This window comes from Gopherus evgoodei, chromosome 1 (genome assembly GCF_007399415.2).
Source record: "Gopherus evgoodei ecotype Sinaloan lineage chromosome 1, rGopEvg1_v1.p, whole genome shotgun sequence".
Lineage (NCBI taxonomy): Eukaryota > Metazoa > Chordata > Testudines > Testudinidae > Gopherus > Gopherus evgoodei.
Window position 1 is genome coordinate 41,610,462 of NC_044322.1, and position 24,788 is coordinate 41,635,249.

The 24,788-nt window shown below is 42.3% G+C and overlaps 1 protein-coding gene across 9 annotated transcripts in view; it reads right to left on the reverse strand.

Annotated features, from left to right (window-relative positions):
* Nucleotides 1–24,788, reverse strand: part of LNX2 (ligand of numb-protein X 2) — a 110,981-nt gene that overhangs the window by 22,647 nt on the left and 63,546 nt on the right. For all 9 annotated transcript variants that reach the window (XM_030562610.1, XM_030562615.1, XM_030562621.1 and 6 more), the window contains 2 exons: nucleotides 8,480–8,993; nucleotides 44–288 (listed from right to left, as the gene is read on the reverse strand). In XM_030562610.1, coding sequence (XP_030418470.1) covers nucleotides 44–288; nucleotides 8,480–8,880 — 646 coding nt within the window. In that variant the 5' untranslated portion in view covers nucleotides 8,881–8,993. The remainder of the gene's footprint in view (nucleotides 1–43; nucleotides 289–8,479; nucleotides 8,994–24,788) is intronic.

Sequence of the window (24,788 nt, forward strand, 5' to 3'; positions counted from 1 at the left end):
GATTTAGACCAAACAGAGAATTAAAAAGATAAACATGACATACTGTCTGCTACTGTGCTCTCTTCAAAGGCAGGGTCAAGGCCAGGCTCATCTGTCCACGCAAGAAGAGTAGATGGTGGAAAGTTCTGATCCACGGGCACTGGTCCCGTCCCAGCATGGTCTGTATCTGGAGATAAAGTGCCTGGGTGATCTATCAGATTAGGCCCATTTTCATTCTCAGTTTCTGTCTGCAGTTTGCTAGACTTCCTTTTCTCCAGTACAACCCTTCGATGGGAAGCTCCAGGACACCTAGAGGTAGAGCGTCATGTTACTTTCAAATATATATGAAAAGTGGCCATATTACACAGCACTAAAAGCTTGAACATTCCAGTCCCAAATTTCCTGCAACCCACTTCCAAGGCTCTCCAAGTCCCCAGCGCCCACTTCCTCCACGTTCCCCAATCACCAGCACGCCTTCCAGTCTATGTTGTACCAGTTTCTTGCTCCCCTTCCAGGCATCCTTTTGTTTGCTGTCCATAGAATGCCCCCTTCCTCGTTTCCAAGAATAGGCATCACAGTTCCATGCTACCCAATCCCTTACTCTGAGTCCAAGCCCTGCCCCCTATTCAATTTCCCTCCACACTTCCCCTCCCATCACACCAATTCATGCCTGGAATAGGTAGTTTCTCAATTTGGATTGCTTAACAATTTAAAGCCTGTTTCTGAGTCAGTTCTATACGAGCATGGCCAAAGCTGTAGTCAAAAAACAACAAATAAAGTGGGGGTGGGAAGGGAAGAAAAAAATACTACATCCTTCAGTCACTTGTGCGTGCATAGGTTTTCTGAACAGAGCATTTCTCTACCCCAGGCTAGTATACAGGGAGCCAGAACCAGGGCTTTTCCTTAGGATGGTTAAAAAGACAGCAAGCAATGGATAATCTCAGGCTCGGAAATAAAAAATGCACAGTCCTTAATTTAAAAGTTTCCTTTTAATTAGTATAAAGCCTTAAATTTTCCCAGCTCCTCTTGCTTCCTGACCTATGGTTGGGTTGGAAATGCATATTTTTTCCTTCCCCCCGCCACTTGGGCCTTCCCTCAGCATTCCATGGGTCTTATGTCTCATCCATAAGATGGAGAGTTGCCAACTCATGATTTGATTGTGAAACTTGTAATTTTAGATGTTTTTCTTAAAGCCCTAGCTCTTGGAGTCATGAGAATCTCAGGTGGGTTTTTTTTTTTTTTAAAGAATATGCTTCTAGCAAAGATTAAAAATGTGAGTTCCAAAAGGCTCAAACATCAGAAGACAAAACAAATTTATTATTTTTTAAAATTTCATTATTTTTAAGTCAACACGATATTTTAAAGTAAATATATGATACCGGATTCGTCATTTTAAATGCTTGATTTGGTAGTACTGAAAAATTTGCAGCAGCACAGTGCCCCCTAGCACCACACTGGGGTTCAGTACCCACACGGAAGGAATTGAGTTCCACTTACTGAAGCACAAAGATTACTGCCTATAGAACCTGAAGCTTCCCTATAAGTCTCATTAAAATATAGATCTGTTCTAATTATCAGTCTAGCTCATGAGATCTATAGAGATCACAGTTTAGGGGGTATAGATGCTGGGTAATCTAGAATTTTATTTCAATACCGTTAGAGAAGACTATTTTTTGTTTAGAAATATTTTTGAAGAGTCCTATCTATGTCAAAACTACACCTTTACAACCTGGTGTCAATGACTAAAATCTTCAAAAAAAAAAAAAAAGGTTTTGGTATTATTTTCCTAAATAGGAACTTCATAAACTGAAGTTAAAACGAGGACATTTTGATAACATGCGAAGCGTGTCCAGTGATCTCAGTGTACTTTTCATGCAGTAGTCTATGTGACTAACCCATTAAAACATAATTAATCCAATTTACAGATAACAAATGCTTGTTAGAAGAGCTTCATGAATGAGCTAGAATGGATGATGAAATGCCACGCAACCCCCAAAAGTGTTACTGGTCACTAAACTCGCAGTCATGTTGCCAGCAATGTAACTGTCTTGTGAAGGCAATAATTTATTTAATTTTGACACTGCCAAGTCTTTATAGCTCACTTGTGATTTTTAAACACTTGCACTGGAGTTATCTATTTGTTTTGGGAGTTGGGGGGAGGACTCAAATAATCCTTCAGGAGGAGGGGTTGAGTTGCAGAGATATCTCTTCCCTCCACTCTTTCTTGTGCAAGCTAGTCCTTGACCTTGACTATAGACCTAGAATATCCATCTATCCTATCACAGTATACAGATTCTGATTACTATACAAATAGCTGAAAGTCTGTGCTATTGCACAGATGTAATTCAGAAAGTTGTGTGTGTAAAATACCAAAAATGGCTGAGAACTAAAAAACTGAATGGTAACAGATTACACATCACAATAACAATTGAACCTAGCGATAGTCCAAATAAAACTATTTTCTCAGCTGTGTTTGTATCTGTCCCCCTAACTTCACACTGACTCAGCAGACATTCTAGGCTACAGGGTGATATTTGGGGTTATTATGTGTGTTAGTGGTGTTTCTGTGTAGGTGATTGTGTTGATTTGTGTGTGTTGTGCTAGGAGAACTGTGTGGATTTGTGCAGGTGGCAGTTGGGTATAGCACCTGGGCCAAATAATCACTCATCTGCGCAGTCTCCCTCATATAACCAATGCAAATGTGGCAAGCAAATTAGCTATAGAGTAGACAGCGGTGATTGGTTGAGTTACCTGATCTCACAATGATCTAGGACTCTAGGCATGGCATACATACATGTCATGATGATACTGCAGCTGTACACTTCGTAGTGTAATTAGTAAAGACAAACGGCTGAAAACGTAAACATTGGAAGGCAACAGACTATGAATCCCAGTGATGACTCTACTCTGAACAAAAGAGTTCTTAACCATACTTGTAGCTACTTCCATCATTTCACACTAGCACAGACACTTTAGGCTTCAGAGTGACATTCCTGGAATCTTATTATCTAGATAAAGGGATTTATCATGCACAGTATGTGTGCATTATTCAACTATTGAAGCCATGCGCAAGTTACGCAGACCATTCCAGACAAGTGGCCAATACAAGTTCCAGACCATACCACATACCTTGACCTATTTTGTTTATTCCAAGTATTTTGGAGAAAAGCTATTTTGGGGCCCCAATCTTGAAATCTGTTGTATACGGGTAGCCTGCAGTGCTCAGGTAGAGTCATGCAGAAGTCAGTGGGTCTCCGTGAGGGCACAGGGATCTATCTTCACACAACAAGCTACATGATCAGAACTTCAGAATGTAAAATGCATTTTACTGGCATTATTTTTCATATTATACTATCTGTAAAATCAGGCCATCTTACTTATGAATAAAAGAAGAGGTGGTATTAGCATTTTAAAAAAAATCTCCAAAATGATCTAAAATAGATTTTCCTTAGATCAGGGTGCCATGTGTGTAAGATATAACATATCATGACCTACCAGGACTAGGAGTGGCAGGTCAGCAGCAAACTCATTCATTGGCGGTATCTATTTGCTTTGGGAGTGCTGGGAGGAGGACCCAAAAAACCTTCAGGAGGAGGGGTTACATTGTGGAGATCTCTCTTCCCTCCACCCTTTCTTGTGCAAGCTTGGAAACTGGAGGAGGAGTGAGAGCAGCAATAAGGACCCCCTTCTCTCAGTAGCCAGGAAGGTCAAGAGTGGGAAAAGCCACAGAAAGCTCCTTCACCCTTCCAGCAATTGGAGTTTTGGAAGGCTAGAAAAGCTTCAAATGCATCAGACACTTAGTAGCTAGAGGCAGATATGAAAGATGAGCCCCCAAAACAAGGGCCAGGGACAGCATCCTGGTAGTAATTCCAGCACTTTCCTCCTTCCCAGCAACCGAGCGTGGCAATGAGCTAGGCTTTGACCAGGGCATCCTGTTGATGGGAACACAGCTTGTAATCTAGGTGAGAATAGGTGTTAAGCAAGGAACTTTCAAACCCCAATCCTTTGGATTTTCCTTACTTTTGAATAATAGGTTTTGCATTTATTGCAATGATTTTTTCTGTAAATCTTGCTATAGTCATGTATGAATCTACACATTAAATATGTTGGTTTCCAGCCACTGAGCAACTCAAAAGGTTCTTCTCTGGCAAAAGATGCTTTTATAAAAGGTTTAAATTTATCTTTCCACAAAAAATTCCTTTTAAAGGAAGCACTAAATGTTCAGTAATGGGGGATATGGAGGGGTGTTGTGGTACCTTCTGAAGTGGCTACACTTTTTAATACTGGATGGCAAGTTGTGGCTCAGCTTAAATAAAAATAATAATAATAAAACCCCCTAAAACAGGGCCTTAATCTTCATGTGAACCAAAAGAGCTTTGTGCTAGATCAAAGCTGTAACTTTCTAGAATGGAATTTGATTAGATCTGAAGACTCAGTCAGTTGAATTTAAATCAAATATTGCAGAAGTTAAGTAAGGTTTTATTCGACCTGTGTCAATTAATGATCTTTGATAAAGTAGATACCAATACCATGGTTAGTTATTAAACATTAACAAGATTTCTAAATACTACATGCTCAGGAAATAAAGTACAAGGGCTGACTCTAAGGGGCTGTGGTTCCCAAGCAAGTTTGATCAACCTGAAAAACTGACAAATCAAGGGGATTCTAAGTAAGCAATGAGGTAACTTGGGGTGATTATTGACCATAAAATCATCAAATTTGTCCCTTATGCTTCTAATATCCTTGATAGAATGGTTTGCATTTACCACACACTCTGGAGTTGACTGGTGGATATTATGAAATTTCTTGCAGCTTTTCTGCTTAAATGAAGCCAATTATTATTTCACTGGAAATTTTAATTCTGAGTTTGAATGTTTTTAACAGTGAGGCTAATCAAGTATATTTCATTTCTTAGAAAAACAGGCATGTTCATCCGAGTGCTCACTAAAGTTGGTTTGTAATATCTATGACAAAGATTGCAACAGTACTGAATCGTACATTTATCTAACATTTAATAATCAGTAGTAGTATTTTATTGGATTCACCGATCCATATCAAATCAAATTCAAGCTACGCATTTATTGCACCTTTTATGCCAGTCGAGGTACTTTACATAAAGGTATTCCAATGTTTACAAATAAGCTATATTGAAAAACAACTTTATCAGGTATAAAAAATGTGTGAAGGAAGGTTATCAGTAGCACACGTCAACAGAAAGGGAATTCCATATGCATGGTACACAGCAACTGAAATGTTGTTACAGACTGATTGATGGGAATAATGATTCAGTTAAAATTAGACCTCCTTATATGAGTTGTGCATTAGACACACAATGATTTTATATAGTTGTCATAAACAGATAGCTAAGGGTTAATGTTCTTTTATCTGTAAAGGGTTAACAAAGGGAACCAAACACCTGACCAGAGGGCCAATCAGAAAACAAGATTTTTCAAATGTCAAGGGAGGGAAGTTGTTGGGTGGGTGTCCTTTGTCTTGGTTCGGTGACCCTTTCGGCTATGAGAGTGATTTTTCTATCTCCTGGCTTTCTAATCTTCTGTTTCCAAGTTGTAAGTACAAGGATAGTAAGACAATAGGTTTATATTTTTTTTTGTATTTACATGTGTGTAGTTGCTGGAATGTGTTAAATTGTATTCTTTTTGGATAAGGCTGTTTATTCATTTTTTCTTGTAAGCAATTGACCCTGTATATTGTCACCTTGATACAGAGACCATTTTATGTCATTTTCTTTCTTTTTATATAAAGCTTTCTTTTTAAGACCTATGGATTTTTTTTAGTGGGGGCTCAAGGGGATTGAGTCTGCAGCTCACCAGGGAATTGGTGGGAGAAAGAAGACAGAGGGGAAGAGAGAATCTCTTTGTGTTAGATTTACTAAGCCTGAATTTGCATAACCTCTGGGTGAGGGGAGAGAAATATTTGATTTCTCGGTGTGTGTTGAAGGACTTGAAGCAGGGAATCTCCTAGAGTACCCAGGGCGGGGAAATCTGGGAGGAGGTAAAGAGGGTGGAATCCCTTTGTTTAGATTCACGGCGCTTGAATCTGTATATCTCTCCAGGAACCCAGGGAGGGAACACCTGGAGGGGAGGAGGGGGAAGGGAAATGGTTTATTCCCCTTTGTTGTGAGACTCAAGGAATCTGAGTCTTGGGGTCCCCCAAGGAAGGTTTTGGGGAGACCACAGTGAGCCAGACACTGGAATCTTCTGGCTGGTGGCAGCGATATCAGATCCAAGCTGGTAATTAAGTTTGGAGGTTTCATGATAGCTTCTCATGTTCTGAACTCTAAGGTTCAGATCTGAGTAGGAAAGTTATGACAATAGTGCTGTAGTGTGTATGCATGGTGTTTTACACCAAAGTGACAAGTCCCTGCCATGAGGCACTGATAATCTAAATTTCTCTCAATTGAGAAAGAAATGACAAATAATGCAAGAGGGCTAGGAAGGTTGAGGACAACAACAGTGAAATATCATTTGAACTTAATGTTTGGGATGCATCTTGTTACTTTCTCTGTCTTTTAAAAAAAATAATGGGATTTAATATATTAGGGTTATACAGTTAGCCAATTCAGAATTTTTTTCACCATCATGTAGGTTAGACGTGATCCTGCCGTGAATGAAGAAAAACAGTGAAAGTTGCTCTCAGAAAGCTGAATGCAAATTAAAATTGTTATTTCACTGAGGGAGGGGGTTGGACCTTTTTCCAAAGAAAGGCAGAGATAGAACTTTACGGAAACTTCCACTTTCAATAGTGTATGTAATACATTGTTTAAAATATAAAACACAATGCATGTGTAAAGAGTCTTGAATTAAATAACATCTATGGGTGGAAAAAATAAATCCTGGCATCAGATGCATTTCGTATTTCTGTTTTATACATCACCTCCCTCTCTTCATTTAATGCTTGACCATATTCCTCTCCTATTTTAATTTTAAGACTTTTAAAATGTGGGGTTACATATTAACAAAGCTTTGCAACACACTAACTCGTTATCACTGTTATACTTCAGTTCCTCACACCAAATGTGATGGGATGCCCACATTTTTGTCCATGACTCAAATTTGACTCTGCTTGGCCCCATTTCAGTTCATGAAATAAGAGTAATAATAAAACCCTCTATGTATTTACTGAAAATAGCCTGAAATATTGTTTAGAAAAACAAAAACAATGAAAGGCCACCCAATGAAACAAAGAATGTTAACATTCTTATTACAGAAAATGACAGTTTACATTTAAGAGTGAAATACTACCTAGACAACACAACACAACAGTACTACTAGACAGTATCTTCCTTAATTGTGCATATAGCAGATATTGGGGGGTCAAGTTACATAACTTCATCTTCTCTAATTTGGTTGCTTGTATTTTTTCCCACTTTATCTTGCTCTCCTTTCAATATTTCAAGATATTGGGAAGTAAGAGGGGAAAGAAATATAAAATTACCAGGTTTATTTTGATTTGTGTAGCAGAAGGTCCTAAACCAGGGATCGGCAACCTCTGGCACACGGCTCGCCAGGGTAAGCATCCTGGCAGGCCGGGCCAGTTTGTTTACCTGCCGCATCGGCAGGTTCAGCCGACCATAGCTCCCACTGGCCGTGGCTCACCGTCTCAGACCAATGGGGGCGGCGAGAAGTGCCGCGGGCCGAGGGATGTGCTGGCCATGGCTTTCTGCCACCCCCATTGGCCTGGGACAGCGAACTGTGGCCAGTGGAAGCTGCGATGGGCTGAACCTGCCGGTGCGGCAGGTAAACAAACTGGCCCAGCCTACCAAGGTACTTACCCTGGTGAGCCGCGTGCCAGAGGCTGCCGAACCCTGCCCTAAACCTTTGAGTAATATCTTACAAAGAAATCTCAGAGGCCATCGCTTCACCAGGGTAGCAAGTACAGTATAAATTCAAGCAGTCTGGTGAAGTTTTAAGGTTTTCACCTCCATTCTTTGTAGGCCACCAAGCCCTCAAATAATCCCTTTCAGTTGCTTTATAGCAACCATTTTTACCCCTCATCCTATAACCACATTATAGCACAGTGCACTACAGCTCAGCTCCTTTCAGGTCTGGAGACAGACCACAGAGCAAAACCAAGGAAGATACTCCAGAAATTACACCTCCCAGGTTATATAGAACAATCCACCCTATCTGCTCATAAGGGACCCAATCCTGCAAAGTGCTAAGTGTCTTATTCCTATTCACTTGGAGTTGACGATACTCCAAAACTCACAGGATGAAAATGCAGAAAAAAATCAAACCATTTATAAGTGCATCTGCTACTCCTCAAAAAAACAAACAAACAAACAAACAAACAAAAAGAACCCAAACACAGTTAAATAAGTTGTGACTGACTTGTTCCAGGAATAGATTAGTCAATAAACATCTTCTATACTGACTATTTGACAAAATTTGACTATATAAAATCCACACAATTTAGACTGCTACTAAAACTATCCTAACAATACAACAAGCTGTACTAGACAATCCCCTCCATTGCTCACCTGTTTTTGAGATGTGCTTCCAGCTCACATCGTTGCATTACTTCCTGACATACTGAAGAAAAGGGACACAAAACAAACAATTTGTCTAACAGTTTATGCACGAGAATACTGGATTTTTTGCAAAGTTTAAAATGGAGTTTTTTTCGATCCAATGGACAGAAATCCTTCTCCTGCAAAAAGTTCCTTAGGCACTTGTAGCAGAACGTGTGTCCACAAGGTGTGTCTAAGGGCTGCAATAAAGGCTGAAGGCAAATATGGCAGACCAAGTCATCATCCACTTCATTCTGATAGTTGTACAAATGATTCTCCCTTGTCCAGTGTTGCTGGCCACATTCAAAACACACAGGATTCAAGGAGGAAGTCTGCTCTACTGAAACCATCTCATCATTTGTAGTACCCATTGTACAACATATGGTGTAGGTTTTGTTTCTTCATCAGTTAGACTAGTTTTGTAGTCTTGATTTTTTACAGTAAGGTGACTTATTCTTATGCTCTTTAATGAAAGGTCATTTTTCTGCAACATACAAGAAAATTAAAGTTATTCACGCTGTGTTACAAATGAGCAATATGAAAACACTGATTAGAACAGTTTAAATTGCTCCAGTTTATCAAAATACACCTCTATCCCCATATAATGCTGTCCTGGGGAGCCAAAAAAATCTTACTGCGTTATAGGCGAAACCACATTATATTGAACATGCTTTGATCTGCCCGAGTGTGCAGCTCCCCCCCTCCGGAGCGCTGCTTTACCGCGTTATATTCAAATTCATGTTATATCAGGTTGAGTTATATCGGGGTAGAGGTGTATATATTAAAAATGCCCTAATTAGCTTAATGGATATACTTTTTTTTTCCAGCAATCCATCATAAAAGGGTTAAAATGAAACAAATCCATAACATTAATTTTGTATTACAATAGAAACATTTTATTGTTATGTAATAGCTGTAATGTAATACAATTCCAATTATTGTATAGCTTCTGCATCCAAGAGGATTGTGGGTTAACAGCAAAGGCATGTTATACTATTTTAGATTAAAACAAAACAATTAGTTTTACTAACAAAAATATATTCCATTGTAAACTGAGGTTATGAGGCTAATTAATCAAATGTGTACTCCAATACACGAATAGATGTGTTTCTTCAGCAACCTCAATAGCTGCTCAGTCTGTGGCATCCCATTAACAAAATACTGTCCACACGCCATATTGTGCCTGTATGTTTTTAATTAGTGGATTACTGCACACTGAAGTTAACTCATTCTATCCAATATTATATATTTGATTCAAAATGTAGTGAAAGGCCAGGAAAAAGGTATGGCGTAAACTGATTATATATTGTGCATAACTATTGACACTACACAATCAATACGTTTGCTTTTACATCTAATGAAGTTAAACATACAGCACACTCACACAGAAAGAATTTACACCTAGCTAGGATACTTAAATGTCAGTCAAAGCCAATATTTAATCCTTGCTTATTATGAGATTTATAGCATGTTCTAACATTCCAGAGATTTCTGTGGAACATTAACAGATAGCAGTAGCACAAAAGCGGCAGTGGAGGATGAGTAGTGAAGCCATTTATAAGCAGATATTTTCTGACTCCAACTATTAATTACAAATCAACACCCTTCCTATTCTTTCAATACCAAACATATAATAAGCAGGAAAAATCTCAGTCATCATAGCTCAGGAAATGACACTGGACCAATCTGGTTACTTCAACAACATTGGCTCCATAATCAATGTCTTGACACCAGACGTCATGATTTCTGTGTTAAAAAAAGACAGGTGAAGTATCTCACTGGAGCTTATTAAAAACGTAAGTGACTTGTACTGCACTCCTTTACAGAACTCAGTCCAGCATCACATGATGAATATACCAGTGAGATACTTGATAAGGCAAAAGATGACATCATCAGCCTTTGGGAGAGAGGCTGATAAAAACTGGGTGACTGGGCAACAAAATGGCAGATGAAATTCAATGTTGATAAATGCAAAGTAATGCACATTGGAAAACAAAATCCCAACTATACATACAAAATGATGGGATCTAGATTAGCTGTTACCTCTCAAGAAAGATATCTTGGAGTTATTGTAGCTAGTTCTCTGAAAACATCCACTCAGTATGCAGTGGCAGTCACAAAAGCTAACAGAATGTTGGGAATCATTAGGAAAGGGATAGATAAGATGACAGAAAATATTATATTGCTTCTATATAAATCCATGGTATGACCACATCTTGAATACTGCAGGCAGATCTGGATGTCCCATCTCAAAAAAGATTTATTGGAATTAAAAAAGGTACAGAAAAGGGCCACAAAAATGATTAGAGGTATGGAACAGCTTCCATATGAGGAGGGATTTATAAGACGAGGACTTCTCAGCTTGGAAAAGAAATGACTAAGGGGGGATATGATAGAGATCTATAAAATCATTATTGGTATGAAGAAAGTAAATAAGGAGGTGTTATTGACTCCTTCTCATAACACAAGACCTAGAGGATCACCAAATGAAATTAATAGACAGCAGGTTTAAAACAAACAAAAGGATGTATTTCTTCATGCAACACATAGTCAACCTGTGAAACTCTTTGCCAGAGGATGTTGTGAAGGCCAGGACTATAACAGGGTTCAAAAAAGAAATAAATAAGTTCATGGAGGATAGGTCCGTCAATGGCTATTAGCCATGATGGGCAGGGATGGCGTCCCTAGCCTCTGTTTGCCAGAAGCTCAGAATAAGTGACAGGGGATGGATCACTTGATGATTACCTGTTCTATTCATTCCCCCTTAAGCACCTGGCATTGGCCACTGTTGAAAGACAAGATACTGAGCTAGATGGACGTTTGGTCTGACCTAGTATGGCTGTTCATATGTAAAAAGAATTCTTAATATATGAGGAGCCTTTAACCAAAAAAAAAAAAAAAAAAAAAAAAGCATCAGCACATAGAAGTGAATAAAAAAGTAAAGCAAGAAAGCTCTTAAGTGTGTCAGTGTATGTAGGGTTTCCACTGTGCTATTCAGAACTATCACAAAAATATTTGTTTTACAAAAAGTTTAAGGTCAGGTCATAGATAAACATTGTTTACTCAAGTTACACATATGTAGACACACCTGAGCACCAGGGGGTGCTTCTGGTAATGATATTCCAATGGGACTCTGAAGAATGACATACAGATGACAGTACTTTTAGGAATAATATAATGGTGTTCTTATGATGCTGAAGTCACCATGACTCATGGGTAACTCCAGTACAATGGCATGAGATCTCATAGCTCTGGTGATAACCACGACACACACACGGATCTGATCTGCAGCACAGATGTTAAGTAAGCCTTGCCACAGTCTGATCACCTCATTCATGCTGAGGTCTGGGTCTTGTTCCACCTTTCTAACAGGGTGATGGACCCACTTTGATGTTCCACCCCTGGGGACTCATGGATTCTGTTGGGTTCCAGAACTTTTGAGCAGAGAACAGTATCCAGACACTGGATCAGTGGGTTGACAGGCTTGTAATACGTTACAACTACTTGTTGTCTAAGACTGTTCTTGTGCATATCCTCTCCCTACACATCCTTCTCTTGGGTCACCATGGGTTATTGACGGACAGCATGGCTGATAGATGGCACAAGAGTGAATGAGGCAGGAGTACTGATGGCAAGAGACTGGTATTGAATCCATTACCACCTCAGGAAGTTGTGATCTGTGGTGGAGACTAAAAGATCTTTTTTCTCATTCACCCTATTTTCTCTGAAGTCCCCAATAGAGGGACTGTTTTGGTTATGGAGGCTACCTCACTAAGTGGCACTGCCTTCAAACTGGTTTCAGTTTCTGCAGATAGGAGCAATCTAACAAATAACAGTATATTATCTCTGATCTCATGGCAGCTGAGTCAGAAGAGGTAGCAGACCCTTCTTGCTTTCTTAAATATTACGTTCCTTTGCAACTGGAGGCGCCAAGAGAGAGCTGTTTCCCAATGTTGAAAGGATCCATTCCCTGCATGGCTAGTGAAAACCAATATTCAACATGCTATATCCAGCTTGACTATGTACAACTGCTGAGATGTCTCCTAGAATTATAGTATCAGCTAAAGAAAATTGCAAACAAGAGAAAAAAAGATGTAGGGGGGGAAGTAAAAGTTTTCCAACTTTGTCTTTCAACACATATAATTCATCAGAAAATAAGTCTCCTGGGATTTTTATGAGACAGTAGAATAGCACAGATGATGCTCTGGTCTGTATAATAAAATGCCTTGTCCCTTTGGCAACAGCCTGTGACTGGATATCCAACTGTACAAAAGATATATAGCAAGCTCTTATTTTTTTTTGTCTAAACTTGGTCTTACTTATAGGTCTTTTGGTTCTGATTTACTGATATAACTACAATTCTCAGTGAATCTTCTCAAATTCCTGCATTGGCTTAAAATGTTGTCTGCTTGGGCGGGTTTGGGTTTTTCTTTGGGGGGAGGGGAGGGAGGCAGAGATTCAAATGCCATGATTTTCACCTTTTTTCCTGGAGCAATACTATAAAACATGAAGTGAAGAAGGCTCACAGCAAGAGCTACGCCCTTCCTCATATTAGTGTCCTGTCCCCTTCATGCTTGACAAAGAACAGACTATTGCTTCACAGTTTAAAGACGACTATGTATTTCTAAATGAATGCCTGGAAGAATTTAAACTAGCCAGGTTCAAAATCTCACATTAAGAAATTATTGGAGGATTAGTTCTTAATAATTATTTATCATTTTTTAAACGGAACAATATATTTTTCCCTGGTCCCAAAATAGAAATATATTTTTAAAAATTAACTGTTTTACATTCTCGGTTCCTCTTAAAATTTTCACATCCCAGAGTTTCCAGTTACATGCGTTACTCTGCACCTTTTCTTTCAACAAAAGGGAAGACCAAATGAGTTCCCTCTCAATGACTGCCACCGTTGCTCCTTTGCTGTTCTCAGTGGTCTCCCTGCATGGCACCAGCTTCTCTCCAACAGAGACAATCCAGCTTTCATTGCTCTATAACTAATTGATATAACAATTTATTTTGGAATGGATATTTTCTCATTAAATATAATGTACATAAAACCAATCAAACAATATCCAATTGAAAGCTCTGAAACCAAACTGATACTGAAAAAATAACCAGCTCTGTTTCCCCTTGTTCCAGGGCTGTTCTACGCTGGCCTGTTCCCACAGCCTCAGGGCTTCTCTAAATTGGGCTGGCTGCCAATAGCCCTAAGGTGCTACTCTACTTGCTGAGGTAGAGATGCCCAAGCCGCACTCTCTTTCCCAGCAGCTCTGGGTAGGGGAGGTGTAGGAGTTACTATGGAGGCTTTACTTAACCCAGCCATGCCTAAATACAGGGCATCCTACTGCAGCCAGATAGAGGAAATCTGTTGTGGCAGGGTGATGCATAGCTGCTCTAACACAGCCCAAGAGATAGCTAGATGAAATAATAACTACATGAACAAATCACAGCACCTCATTCATCAACATGTTGGGTCACAGGATACACTGACTAAGGACAATATATATGTTATAAGAGTCAAAATGTATTTTAAAGATTTCTGAATTCTCTTCTGTCCTGGTTCTTGTACTGCACCCATCACCATGCTAGTTGAGTATGAGGTAGTTAAGTAATATTATAGGTCTTCTCCAAAATTACACAGAATTTTACATTTTCAAACTTTCATACAAATATAAACTAACTTTCATACCAACCAAAGGGAGCAGGTAAGCACCACTCCTGTATTTTGTAGATGAGGAAACAGGGATAGGTTAAATCACTTGCCCCAAACTACAGCAGAGCCACAATTAAAAATGATAAATTCCTGGTGTCATAGTTTCAGGGTAACCACACCTGTATCCCCCTACTCTGTGGGTCCACTCCAGGAGTGCCCAGTCAGGTCTCCAGCCATCACCTGTCTCTTGTTCCACTCCCTTTTCATTGGGGGCTTTACAGACTGCACAAGTCCCTGCCTTACACTGTGATACCACCAGCAAGCCAGTCTGCCTAAAGGTGAGTGTAACCCACACACCTCTTGCGTGTAGTGCTCTGTCCCACCTAGTGGCACTGAGACCAATTAGAGAGCGCTTAATGAGTCTGCTCTACAGCCTTAGGTAACAGCCAGTTGGCTTTTATCTCATGCAGCAGAGGCTCATGCATTTAGCTCCAGAGGTCCGATCTCGCCCACTGCCGATGGGGGTCTGTTGGTGTTACATCAGTGCCTGTGCTTTGCTTTCTCTCCAAGGGCTGTGAACAGTGTACTGCCAGCAGTTACAAGTTGCCACACAGTTCTTTCTAGGCAAGGACCTTTATTCTTATGGTAAAAGCATTATAGAGAAAACATTTAAAAAAAAAATCAAAGTACACTAAAAGCTTACCAGAGGTCACCATTAGTCTTATAGGGCTACAGTAGGCCAAAGTCTTCCCAAGCCTTCTGAAAGGGTTGGGGCCCCCTTTGGACAGAAGGAACTGTCCATTTGCTGGATCAGAAAGAAGTCCCTGAGTCAGTTTAAACACAGACTTTTTATATCAAAATTCCTTTCTCTTTGTTGATCTCTGGAAAACCCACTTTGAACCAGTATATGTGAGCCTTCTGAGCGTGTGGTACCTCATCCGCCATTGGTTTTGGGTTTTAGAGAAGCTGCAGAAATCCTTGCCCCAGAGTTGTATACAATACCTGATCCACAGTGACACAAACCATTTATAAACTAAACACAATATGGTCCATATATATACTGTGTGGGATTGCATTATCTGTCACACCTGGTTCCCAGTGCAATGTTCAGTCCAATATCATGCTTAGCAGTAAATACAGTATCTAATTTGGTGACTTTGAAAGCTGTTTCAAGTAGGCAATAGTATGATTAGCTAATTAGAGATGGCAGAAACTGTTCCATATTTAATCTCATCATATTTTTCATTTCAAACATCTGGCGCTATAGAACAAGAGCAGTGCTCCATGTCAGTTCCCACTGCCTACATTGCCTGTCAGCCTGACTCAGCAGGTACGGCTTCTGTTTTTATCATTAAAAATGTACAGTAAAAATACCCATGTAAATGAGGCAGAACTAGAAACAATACTCTGATGGCTTTATAACATCTGTATTAATGATTCAGATATCTGGGGCTTCACCATAGTCATATGCAGGAAAACTGATTTTAATGTAATTTTAAAGTAATCCTGTAAGAGTTTACTCTGAAAATACTAAAAGTTTACCCCCATTCTAACTTTGGGTATTTATTATTATTATTTATTATTTGTATGAAGCACAGGAGCCCCAGTCATGGCTCAGGACCCCATTGTGCTAGGTGCAGTACAATCACAGAAGAAAAAGACAGTTCCTGCCCCAAAAGAGTAAGTATAAGAAAATATACAACAAATGGATCTAGATAAGGGCAGTACAAGGAAACAATGGGACAATATTGATCAGCATGATATGTTGTGGTCTCAGCACACCAGCAGCTTAATCATTGTCAAGTTTTTTGTAGGATCTAAAGTATTAAAATGCTATGATGCCACAGGAAGGAGTCTGGCAAGTCAAAAATCAATAACGTTGCTGGAGAGGCAGAAGTGCTGACCAAAGCCTTAGCAGATTTCTGTTAAGGTAACAGTAACACTTTTAGTTGAATCCTTTCAGCCAACATGCAAATTTTCAGACTGATGTTCAGTCTTATTATATTCAGGAAAATTAAAATATTAAGTTTGCAAGAATGAGCAGGTTGTATTCAAGCAAATAAAATTACATCCCAATGGTAAGTTTTGTATTTGGTCAAAATTATACTGGAACCAAACAATGCTGGGCTCAAATTACTGTCATCGATTTACATTGTCTTTTCCCCCTATGCTAAGTATCTACAGTCCATAAAAACAATGCCCATAGAATAATTATACCATACAATTAAAACTGTGCTCATAGTAGACTGCATTTGGAAAGTGCATCGACCTCACAAAACTTCAGGAACACTTTGCAGACAATGCTTCGGTTTTTATGCTGCAGGAATTCAGTCTTAGGGTTTTTAAATAAGTCACGTCTCTAAGAAAAGTACTTTCAGCTACTTCAGCAGGAAGGTAGTTTTACTGCGCAACAAATGAAGCATCACTTAAATCTGGTGAATGCAGATTATGGAAGAGTCAACACTACTGAAACTTGCATTTCGTATTTATGTGTGCTACGTTTCCATAGTAACAAAAAGCTACAGGCTTTAATTACAGCAGCTCCTTTAAACAGGGGTCTCTTGCAAAGACACCTGCTGTATGTTTTCTTATAAAAAGCTAAGACTCTAGAATAATTGGATCAATGGAATATCATTGTAACTTTACAGCCTGTGATCCACTTGTCTGGACAGATAGGATCCAAGTAGTGATCCTGTCAACTACAGGAAAGATGCACAGGAAGGAAAAGCAGGTACACTCTAAATTGGGGTGAGAAAATTATGGCCCGTGGGCTGCATCCGGCTCCTCAGACCCGCCGGGGAGCAGGGTCAGGGGCTTGCCCCATTCCGTGTGTACCTGACCCTTTTGCAGCATGAGGGAGAACCTGGAGCACGCCTATCTCGAATGCGCCAGGTTGCAGCCCCTATTCTGGCTCCTCCAGAACCTCTTGTTGCGGTTCTTGCTGCACTTTTCCCCACATCTGTTCTTTTTTGCACACTCCATCAGTAGCCCCACGAAGTCGCGAGACCTCATAGTCAACCTCCTCTTGGCCCTGGCCAAACTCTCCATCTACACTACCAGGAGGAGGATGCTGGATGAAGGGGTGCTCTGCGATTATGGAGCGTATTTCCATTCCTCCCTAGTTTCATGCGTCCGGGCAGAGTTCTACTGGGTACCGTCCGCTGGCTCCCTTGACACCTTTGGGGAGCAGTGGGTGCTGTCTGGCGTTCTCTGCTCGGTGTCCCCATCCGGTACCTCGTTTTGAACCTATGACCTTCACCTCAATACCTGTTTTTTCATTTGTTGTCCCCTGCGCTCATTTGATCCCTGGGTCCAGTAGTCCCTCCCGCTAGGCTGGGGGAGGAGCCTTAAGAAGTGAGTGCAGATTTCCAATCAGACTCCATGTGTGCTGTGGCTCCACACGTCCCCCCTCCAGCTCCTACACGTCTGCAGGTACCGTGCTCTGCAGGTCTCATTGGCCAGCACCGCACCTCCACATAAGAACCGGAGGGGGGACATACCGCTGCTTCTGGGAGCTGCTTGAGGGTAAGTGCCACTTGACCTCCTCCTCCTACGCCCCACCACTCTGCCCCACTCTGTACCCCCTTCCATACCCTTAATCCCTTATTTCTGGCTCTACTCTGGAACATGCACCCCCAGCCCAGAACTTGCACCCCCCCAACACCCCAATAACCTGCCTCACAGCCTGGAGCCCCCTCCCATACTCTGAACCCCTCTGCTCCATCCCCAGCCCGCAGCCACCTCCTGCACCCCAAACCCCTCATCCCTGGTCCCACCTCAGAGCCTGCACCTCCAGCCAGAGCCTCACCTCACCCACTCCTGCATCTCAACCACCTTCCTCAGCCCGGAGCCCCCTCCCACAACCTGAACTCCTCATTTCTGGCCCCACCCCAAAGCCCGCAACCCCAGCCGGAGCCCTCACCCCCTCTGTCATAAACAGATGGTTAAGGGTTAATGTTTCTTTTACCTGTAAAGGGTTAAGAAGCTCAGTAAACCTGGCTGACACCTGACCAGAGGACCAACAGGGGGACAAGATACTTTCAAATCTTGGTGGAGGGAAGTCTTTGTTTGTGCTTTTTGTTTTGTTCGCTGTTCGCTCTCGGGACTGAGAGGGACGGGACATCATTCCAGGTTTTCCCAATCTTTCTGAATCAGTCTTTCATGTTTCAAAATTGTAAGTAATAGCCAGGCAAGGCAGATTAGTCTTCTGTTTGTTTTCTCAACTTGTAAAGGTTTTTTTCCTGGAAGGATTTTTTTACCTCTGTTTGCTGTAACTTTGAATCTCAGGCTGGTGGGGGGGTCCCTCTAGTCTATATGAATCTAAGTATCCAGTAAAGCATTTTCCATCCTGATTTTACAGAGATAATTTTTACTCTTTTCATTCTTTAATTAAAAGGCTTTCTTTTTAAGAACCTGATTTATTTTTCCTTGTTTTAAGATCCAAGGAGATTGGATCAGTGTGAAGCCTCTCAAGGCAACCCAGGGACGGGAAAGTCTGGGGGGAAAAGGAGGGGGATGGTTAATTTCTCCTTGTTTTAAGACCCAAGGGGTTTAGGTCTGGGTTCCCAGGGAAGGTTTTGGGGGAACAGAAAGTATGCCAGACACTAAATTCTGTCTGGTGGCAGTGTACCAGACCTAAGCTAGTAATTAAGCTTAGAAGTGTTCATGCAGGTCCCCACTTCTTGTACTCTAAAGTTCAAAGTGGGGAAAAAAACCTTGACATGGTGGGCAGCGGTTTGGTATTTCTAGGGACCAAAAGCCAGTAGGATTTTTTTTTCTCTCCTTTCTAGCTGCTTGGAAAGCAGCCTGAGAGCAGAAGTGTTAAGTTTTTAACAAGGGTCTTTGTTAAGAGGAGGCTTCAAGCTGTGAGACAGCAGACAGCCAGCAAAAGGCATTTACAAGTTGAATTGTTTTCTTTCTTTCTGCCTCTCGGGTATAGCTAGTTAGAAAATCTCTGTTAACCAAGCAGCCCTGAGCTGAAGCATCCCAGTCAGTAAGCTGCGGGGGGGTGCGGCCAGCATAAGAAAGCAGAAAAATGAGTGCCAAGAAAGCAGTTAAACAGGAAATGGCTAGGCTGGACGCAGAAGAGAAAGCTAAAGAGGCTGACCACAGGAGAATGATGGAGATGAAACAAAAAGTGATAGAGATAAAAGAAAAAGAAATGGAGATCCAATGGGAGGCCCACCAGCAGGGCCTGGAATTAGAAAAGGCTAAGCAGGATGGAACAGCCAACCCTAACAACCCTTCTCCAGGTACTGTTCCCCATCCCAGGAAATTCCCCACCTACAAGGCAGGTGATGATACTGAGGCCTTCTTAGAAAATTTTGAAAGGGCCTGCCATGGGTACAGCATCTCTACAGACCAGTACATGATAGAGCTGAGGCCACAGCTCAGTGGACCCTTAGCAGACGTGGCGGCTGAAATGCCTAGGGAAAACATGAACGATTATGAACTTTTTCAAACCAAGGCCAGAATCAGAATGGGGCTAACACCTGAGCATGCCTGCTGGCGGTTCAGAGCACTAAGGTGGAAACCAGATGTGTTATTTACCCGACATGCCTACAACATTGGAAAGAATTGGAATGCCTGGATATCAGGAGCAAATGTTAACTCTCTGGAAGAGCTGTCCCTCCTAATGCAAATGGAGCAGTCCTTAGAGGGTGTTCCTGAGTATACAGAAAGGTACATCCTAGATGAGAAACCCAAAACTGTAACCAAGACGGGGGAGATTGGAGCCAGATGGGTGGAAGTGGCAGAAAAGAAAAAAGCTACTAGCAAGGGGAGCGAATATCACAGGGGCAAACAGAAAATAAACCCTATCACTGAGGGCAACCCAAGACCACACCTACAAGCCAAGGAAAGCCCCAGACACCCTATTGTCCCACCTCACCAGTCTCCAGCAGCCCACCTCGGCCCAGTTACCAGTCAGCTGGGCGATGTTTTAAATGTAATGAACTGGGACATATAAAAGCCAACTGCCCCAAGAACCCCAACCGAGTCCAGTTCATTACACCACCATCACACCAAAGATTCCCAGGCCCAGATGCCTCTCAAATACCCTCGGAGCGAAGGGAAACCTTGAGAGTGGGCGGAAAGAAGGTTATCGCGTGGAGTGACACGAGGGCACAAGTGTCAGCTATCCACGAATCCTTAGTGGACCTCAAATTCATCAACCCAGAGGCCCAAGTGACAATTTACCCCTTCATGTCACAAGCTGTAATCTTGCCTACAGCTGAACTGCCTGCCTGTCCAGTACAAGGGCTGGTCAGGAATGTGGACTTTTGCAGTCTATGACAATTATCCCATAGTCATGCTACTAGGGGAAGACTTGGCCAACCAGGTGAAGCGGGCAAGAGGGTGGGGATGGTTACATGCAGCCAAGCCAAGCAAGCTTCCAGACCCATCCCTGTTCCTGAGTCGTCCACAAGGGCCCCATCTGTGTTACCAGAGACCCAGACAAGGGTAATGGACCCGGATCCCCTGCCAATGACTGCAACAGCCCCAGTGCATCCAGTCCCAGAACGGGAACTGGAAAAGCAACCAGCACCAGAACCGTTACCAGCACTAACGCCAGTGCTTGCAAACCCATCTCCAACCCCAACGCCAGAGGGCACCAGCGGGCCTGAACTGGCAGAAGCAGCAGACAATCCTATCCAAGAGGCTCAGCCAGAGCCTGAAATATCACATAGTGCACCAGCAGAGAGCGGTTCACCATCAGCGAAAACAACCCCATCACCTACATCGCTTCCAGAGGGACCAAGCCCAAGTCCACAGTCTAAGAAGGAACTGGTGTCTCCAGCCGCAAGGAAACAGTTCCAGACTGAGCAGGAAGTAGATGACAGCCTTCAGAAAGCTTGGGCGGCGGCACGGGGCAACCCACCGCCTCTCAGCTCTTCTAACCGATGCCAGTTTGTTGTAGAACAAGGACTTTTATACACGGAGACTCTTTATAGTGGACACCAGGAAGACTGGCATCCGCAAAAACAGTTGGTAGTTCCAACTAAGTACCGGGGAAAGCTCTTAAGCTTAGACCATGATCATCCTAGTGGCCATTCTAGGGTGAACAGAACCAAAGACAGGTTGGGGAAGTCCTTCCACTGGGAGGGGATGGGCAAGGATGTTGCTAATTATGTCCGGTCTTGTGCCAAAGAGTGAGAAAGCCCCAAGACCAGGTCAAAGCCCCTCTCCAGCCATTCCCCATAATTGAGGTCCCATTTCAGTGTGTAGCTGTGGATATTCTGCATCCTTTCCCAAAAAAGACGCCCAGAGGAAAGTAGTACATACTGACTTTCGTGGACTTTGCTACCCGATGGCCGGAAGCAGTAGCTCTAAGCAACACCAGGGCTAAAACTGTGTGCCAGGCCTTAGCAGATATTTTTGCCAGGGTAGGTTGGCCCTCCGACATCCTTACAAATGCGGGAACTAATTTCCTGGCAGGGACCATGAAAAATTTGTGGGAAGCTCATGGGGTGAATCACTTGGTTGCTACCCCTTACCACCGTCAAACCAATGGCTTGGTGGAGAGGTTTAATGGAACTTTGGGGGCCATGATACGTAAATTCGTAAATGAACACTCCAATGATTGGGACCTAGTGTTGCAGCAGTTGCTTTTTGCCTACAGAGCTGTACCACATCCCAGTTTAAGGTTTTCACCATTCGAACTTGTGTATGGCCATGAGGTTAGGGGGCCTTTACAGCTGGTGAAGCAGCAATGGGAAGGGTTTACGCCTTCTCCAGGAACTAACATTCTAGACTTTGTAAGCAACCTACAAAGCACCCTCCAACACTCTTTAGCCCTTGCTAAAGAAAACCTAAAAAATGCTCAGGAAGAGCAAAAGGCCTGGTATGATAAATATACCAGAGAGCGTTCCTTCAAAGTAGGAGACCAGGTTATGGTCCTGAAGGCGCAACAGGCCCATAAGATAGAAGCGTCATGGGAAGGGCCATTCATGGTCCAAGAGCGCCTGGGAGCTGTTAACTATCTCATAACATTCCCCACCTCCACCCTAAAGCCTAGAGTGTACCATGTTAATTCTCTCAAGCCCTTTTATTCCAGAGACTTACAGGTTTGTCAATTAACAGCCCAGGGAGAAGATGATGCTGAGTGGCCTGAAGGTGTCTACTACGAAGGAAAAAGTGACGGTGGCGTGGAAGAGATGAACCTCTCCACAACCTTGGAACGTCTGCAGTGACAACAGATCAAGAAGCTGTGCACTAGCTTCACCCCATTGTTCTCAGCCACCCCAGGACGGACTGACCGGACATACCACTCCATTGACACAGGTAATGCTCACCCAGCTAGAACCCCACACTACCGGGTGTCTTCTCATGCCCAAGCTGCTATAGAACGGGAGATCCAAAACATACTCCAGATGGGTATAATCCGCTCCTCTACCAGTGCATGGGCATCTCCAGTGGTTCTAATTCCCAAACCAGATGGGGAAATACGCTTTTGCGTGGACTACTGTAAGCTAAATGCTGTAACTCTTCCTGACAACTATCCAATGCCACACACCGATGAGCTACTGGAGAAATTGGGACGTGCCTAGTTCATCTCTACAATAGACTTAACCAAGGGGTACTGGCAAGTACCGCTAGATGAACCCGCCAAAGAAAGGTCAGCCTTCATCACTCATGCAGGGGGGTATGAATTTAATGTGCTTCCTTGTGAGCTGCGAAATGCACCTGCCACCTTCCAAAGACTCGTAGATGGTCTCCTAGCAGGATTGGGAGAATATGCAGTTGCCTACCTGATGATATGGCCATCTTTTCTGATTCATGGGCAGAACACCTGCAACACCTCAAAAAGTCTTTGAGCGCATCAGGCAGGCAGGACTAACTGTTAAGGCTAAAAAGTGTCAAATAGGCCAAAACAGAGTGACTTACCTTGGACACCAGGTGGGTCAAGGAACAATAAACCCCCTACAGGCCAAGGTGGATGCTATCCAAAAGTGACCTGTCCCAAAGTCAAAGAAACAGGTCCAATCCTTCTTAGGCTTGGCCGGGTATTACAGGCGATTTGTACCACACTACAGCCAAATCGCTGCCCCACTAACAGATCTGACCAAAAAGACCCAGCCAAATGCAGTTAAGTGGACTAATGAGTGTCAGAAGGCCTTTATCCAGCTTAAGGTACACTCATGTCTGACCCTGTGCTAAGGGCCCCAGACTTTGACAAACCATTCCCAGTAACCATAGATGCATCTGAGCATGGTGTAGGAGCAGTTTTAATGCAGGAAGGACTGGATCAAAACTTCCATCCTGTTGTGTTTCTCAGCAAGAAATTGTCTGAGAGGGAAAGCCACCAGTCAATTAGTGAAAAAGAATGCTACGCTATTGTGTATGTCCTGGAAAAGCTATGCCCATACGTTTGGGGACGGCGTTTCCAGCTACAAACCGACCATGCTGCGCTAAAGTGGCTTCATACTGCCAAGGGAAACAACAAAAAACTGCTTTGATGGAGTTTAGCTCTCCAAGATTTTGATTTTGAAATTCAACACATTTCAGGAGCTTCTAACAAAGTAGCTGATGAACTCTCCCGTGAAAGTTTCCCAGAATCAACTGGTTAAAAATTGTCCTTAAAAATGTAAAAAGTCTTGTAGTTTACATAATTAGTAGTATATGTAAAGGTGCATGTGTTTTATTAATCTGTTTATTCTAAAGTTCTAGAAAGAAATCACTGCCAGTGTGGTTCCACACTGTCTGAGATTTGGGGGGCGTGTCATAAACAGATGGTTACGGGTTAATGTTTCTTTTACCTGTAAAAGGTTAAGAAGCTCAGTAAACCTGGCTGACACCTGACCAGAGGACCAATAGGGGGACAAGATACTTTCAAATCTTGATGGAGGGAAGTCTTTGTTTGTGCTTTTTGTTTTGTTCGCTGTTCGCTCTCGGGACTGAGAGGGACGGGACATCATTCCAGGTTTTCCCAATCTTTCTGAATCAGTCTTTCATGTTTCAAAATTGTAAGTAATAGCCAGGCAAGGCAGATTAGTCTTATGTTTATTTTCTCAATTTGTAAAGGTTTCTTTTCCTGGAAGGATTTTTTTACCTCTGTTTGCTGTAACTTTGAATCTCAGGCTGGTGGGGGGGTCCCTCTAGTCTATATGAATCTGAGTACCCTGTAAAGCATTTTCCATCTTGATTTTACAGAGATAATTTTTACTTTTTCTTTCTTTAATTAAAAGGCTTTCTTTTTAAGAACCTGATTTATTTTTCCTTGTTTTAAGATCCAAGGAGTTTGGATCGGTGTGAAGCCTCTCAAGGCAACCCAGGGACGGGAAAGTCTGGGGGGAAAAGGAGGGGGATGGTTAATTTCTCCTTGTTTTAAGACCCAAGGGGTTTGGATCTGGGTTCCCCAGGGAAGGTTTTGGAGGAACAGAAAGTGTGCCAGACACTAAATTCTGGCTGGTGGCAGTGTACCAGACCTAAGCTAGTAATTAAGCTTAGAAGTGTTCATGCAGGTCCCCACTTCTTGTACTCTAAAGTTCAAAGTGGGGAAAAAAACCTTGACACCCTCCCATACTCCAACCTCAATTTCATGAGCATTCATGGCCCGCCATACAATTTCCATACCCAGATGTGGCCCTCAGGCCAAAAAGTTTGCCCACCCCTGCTCTACATGAA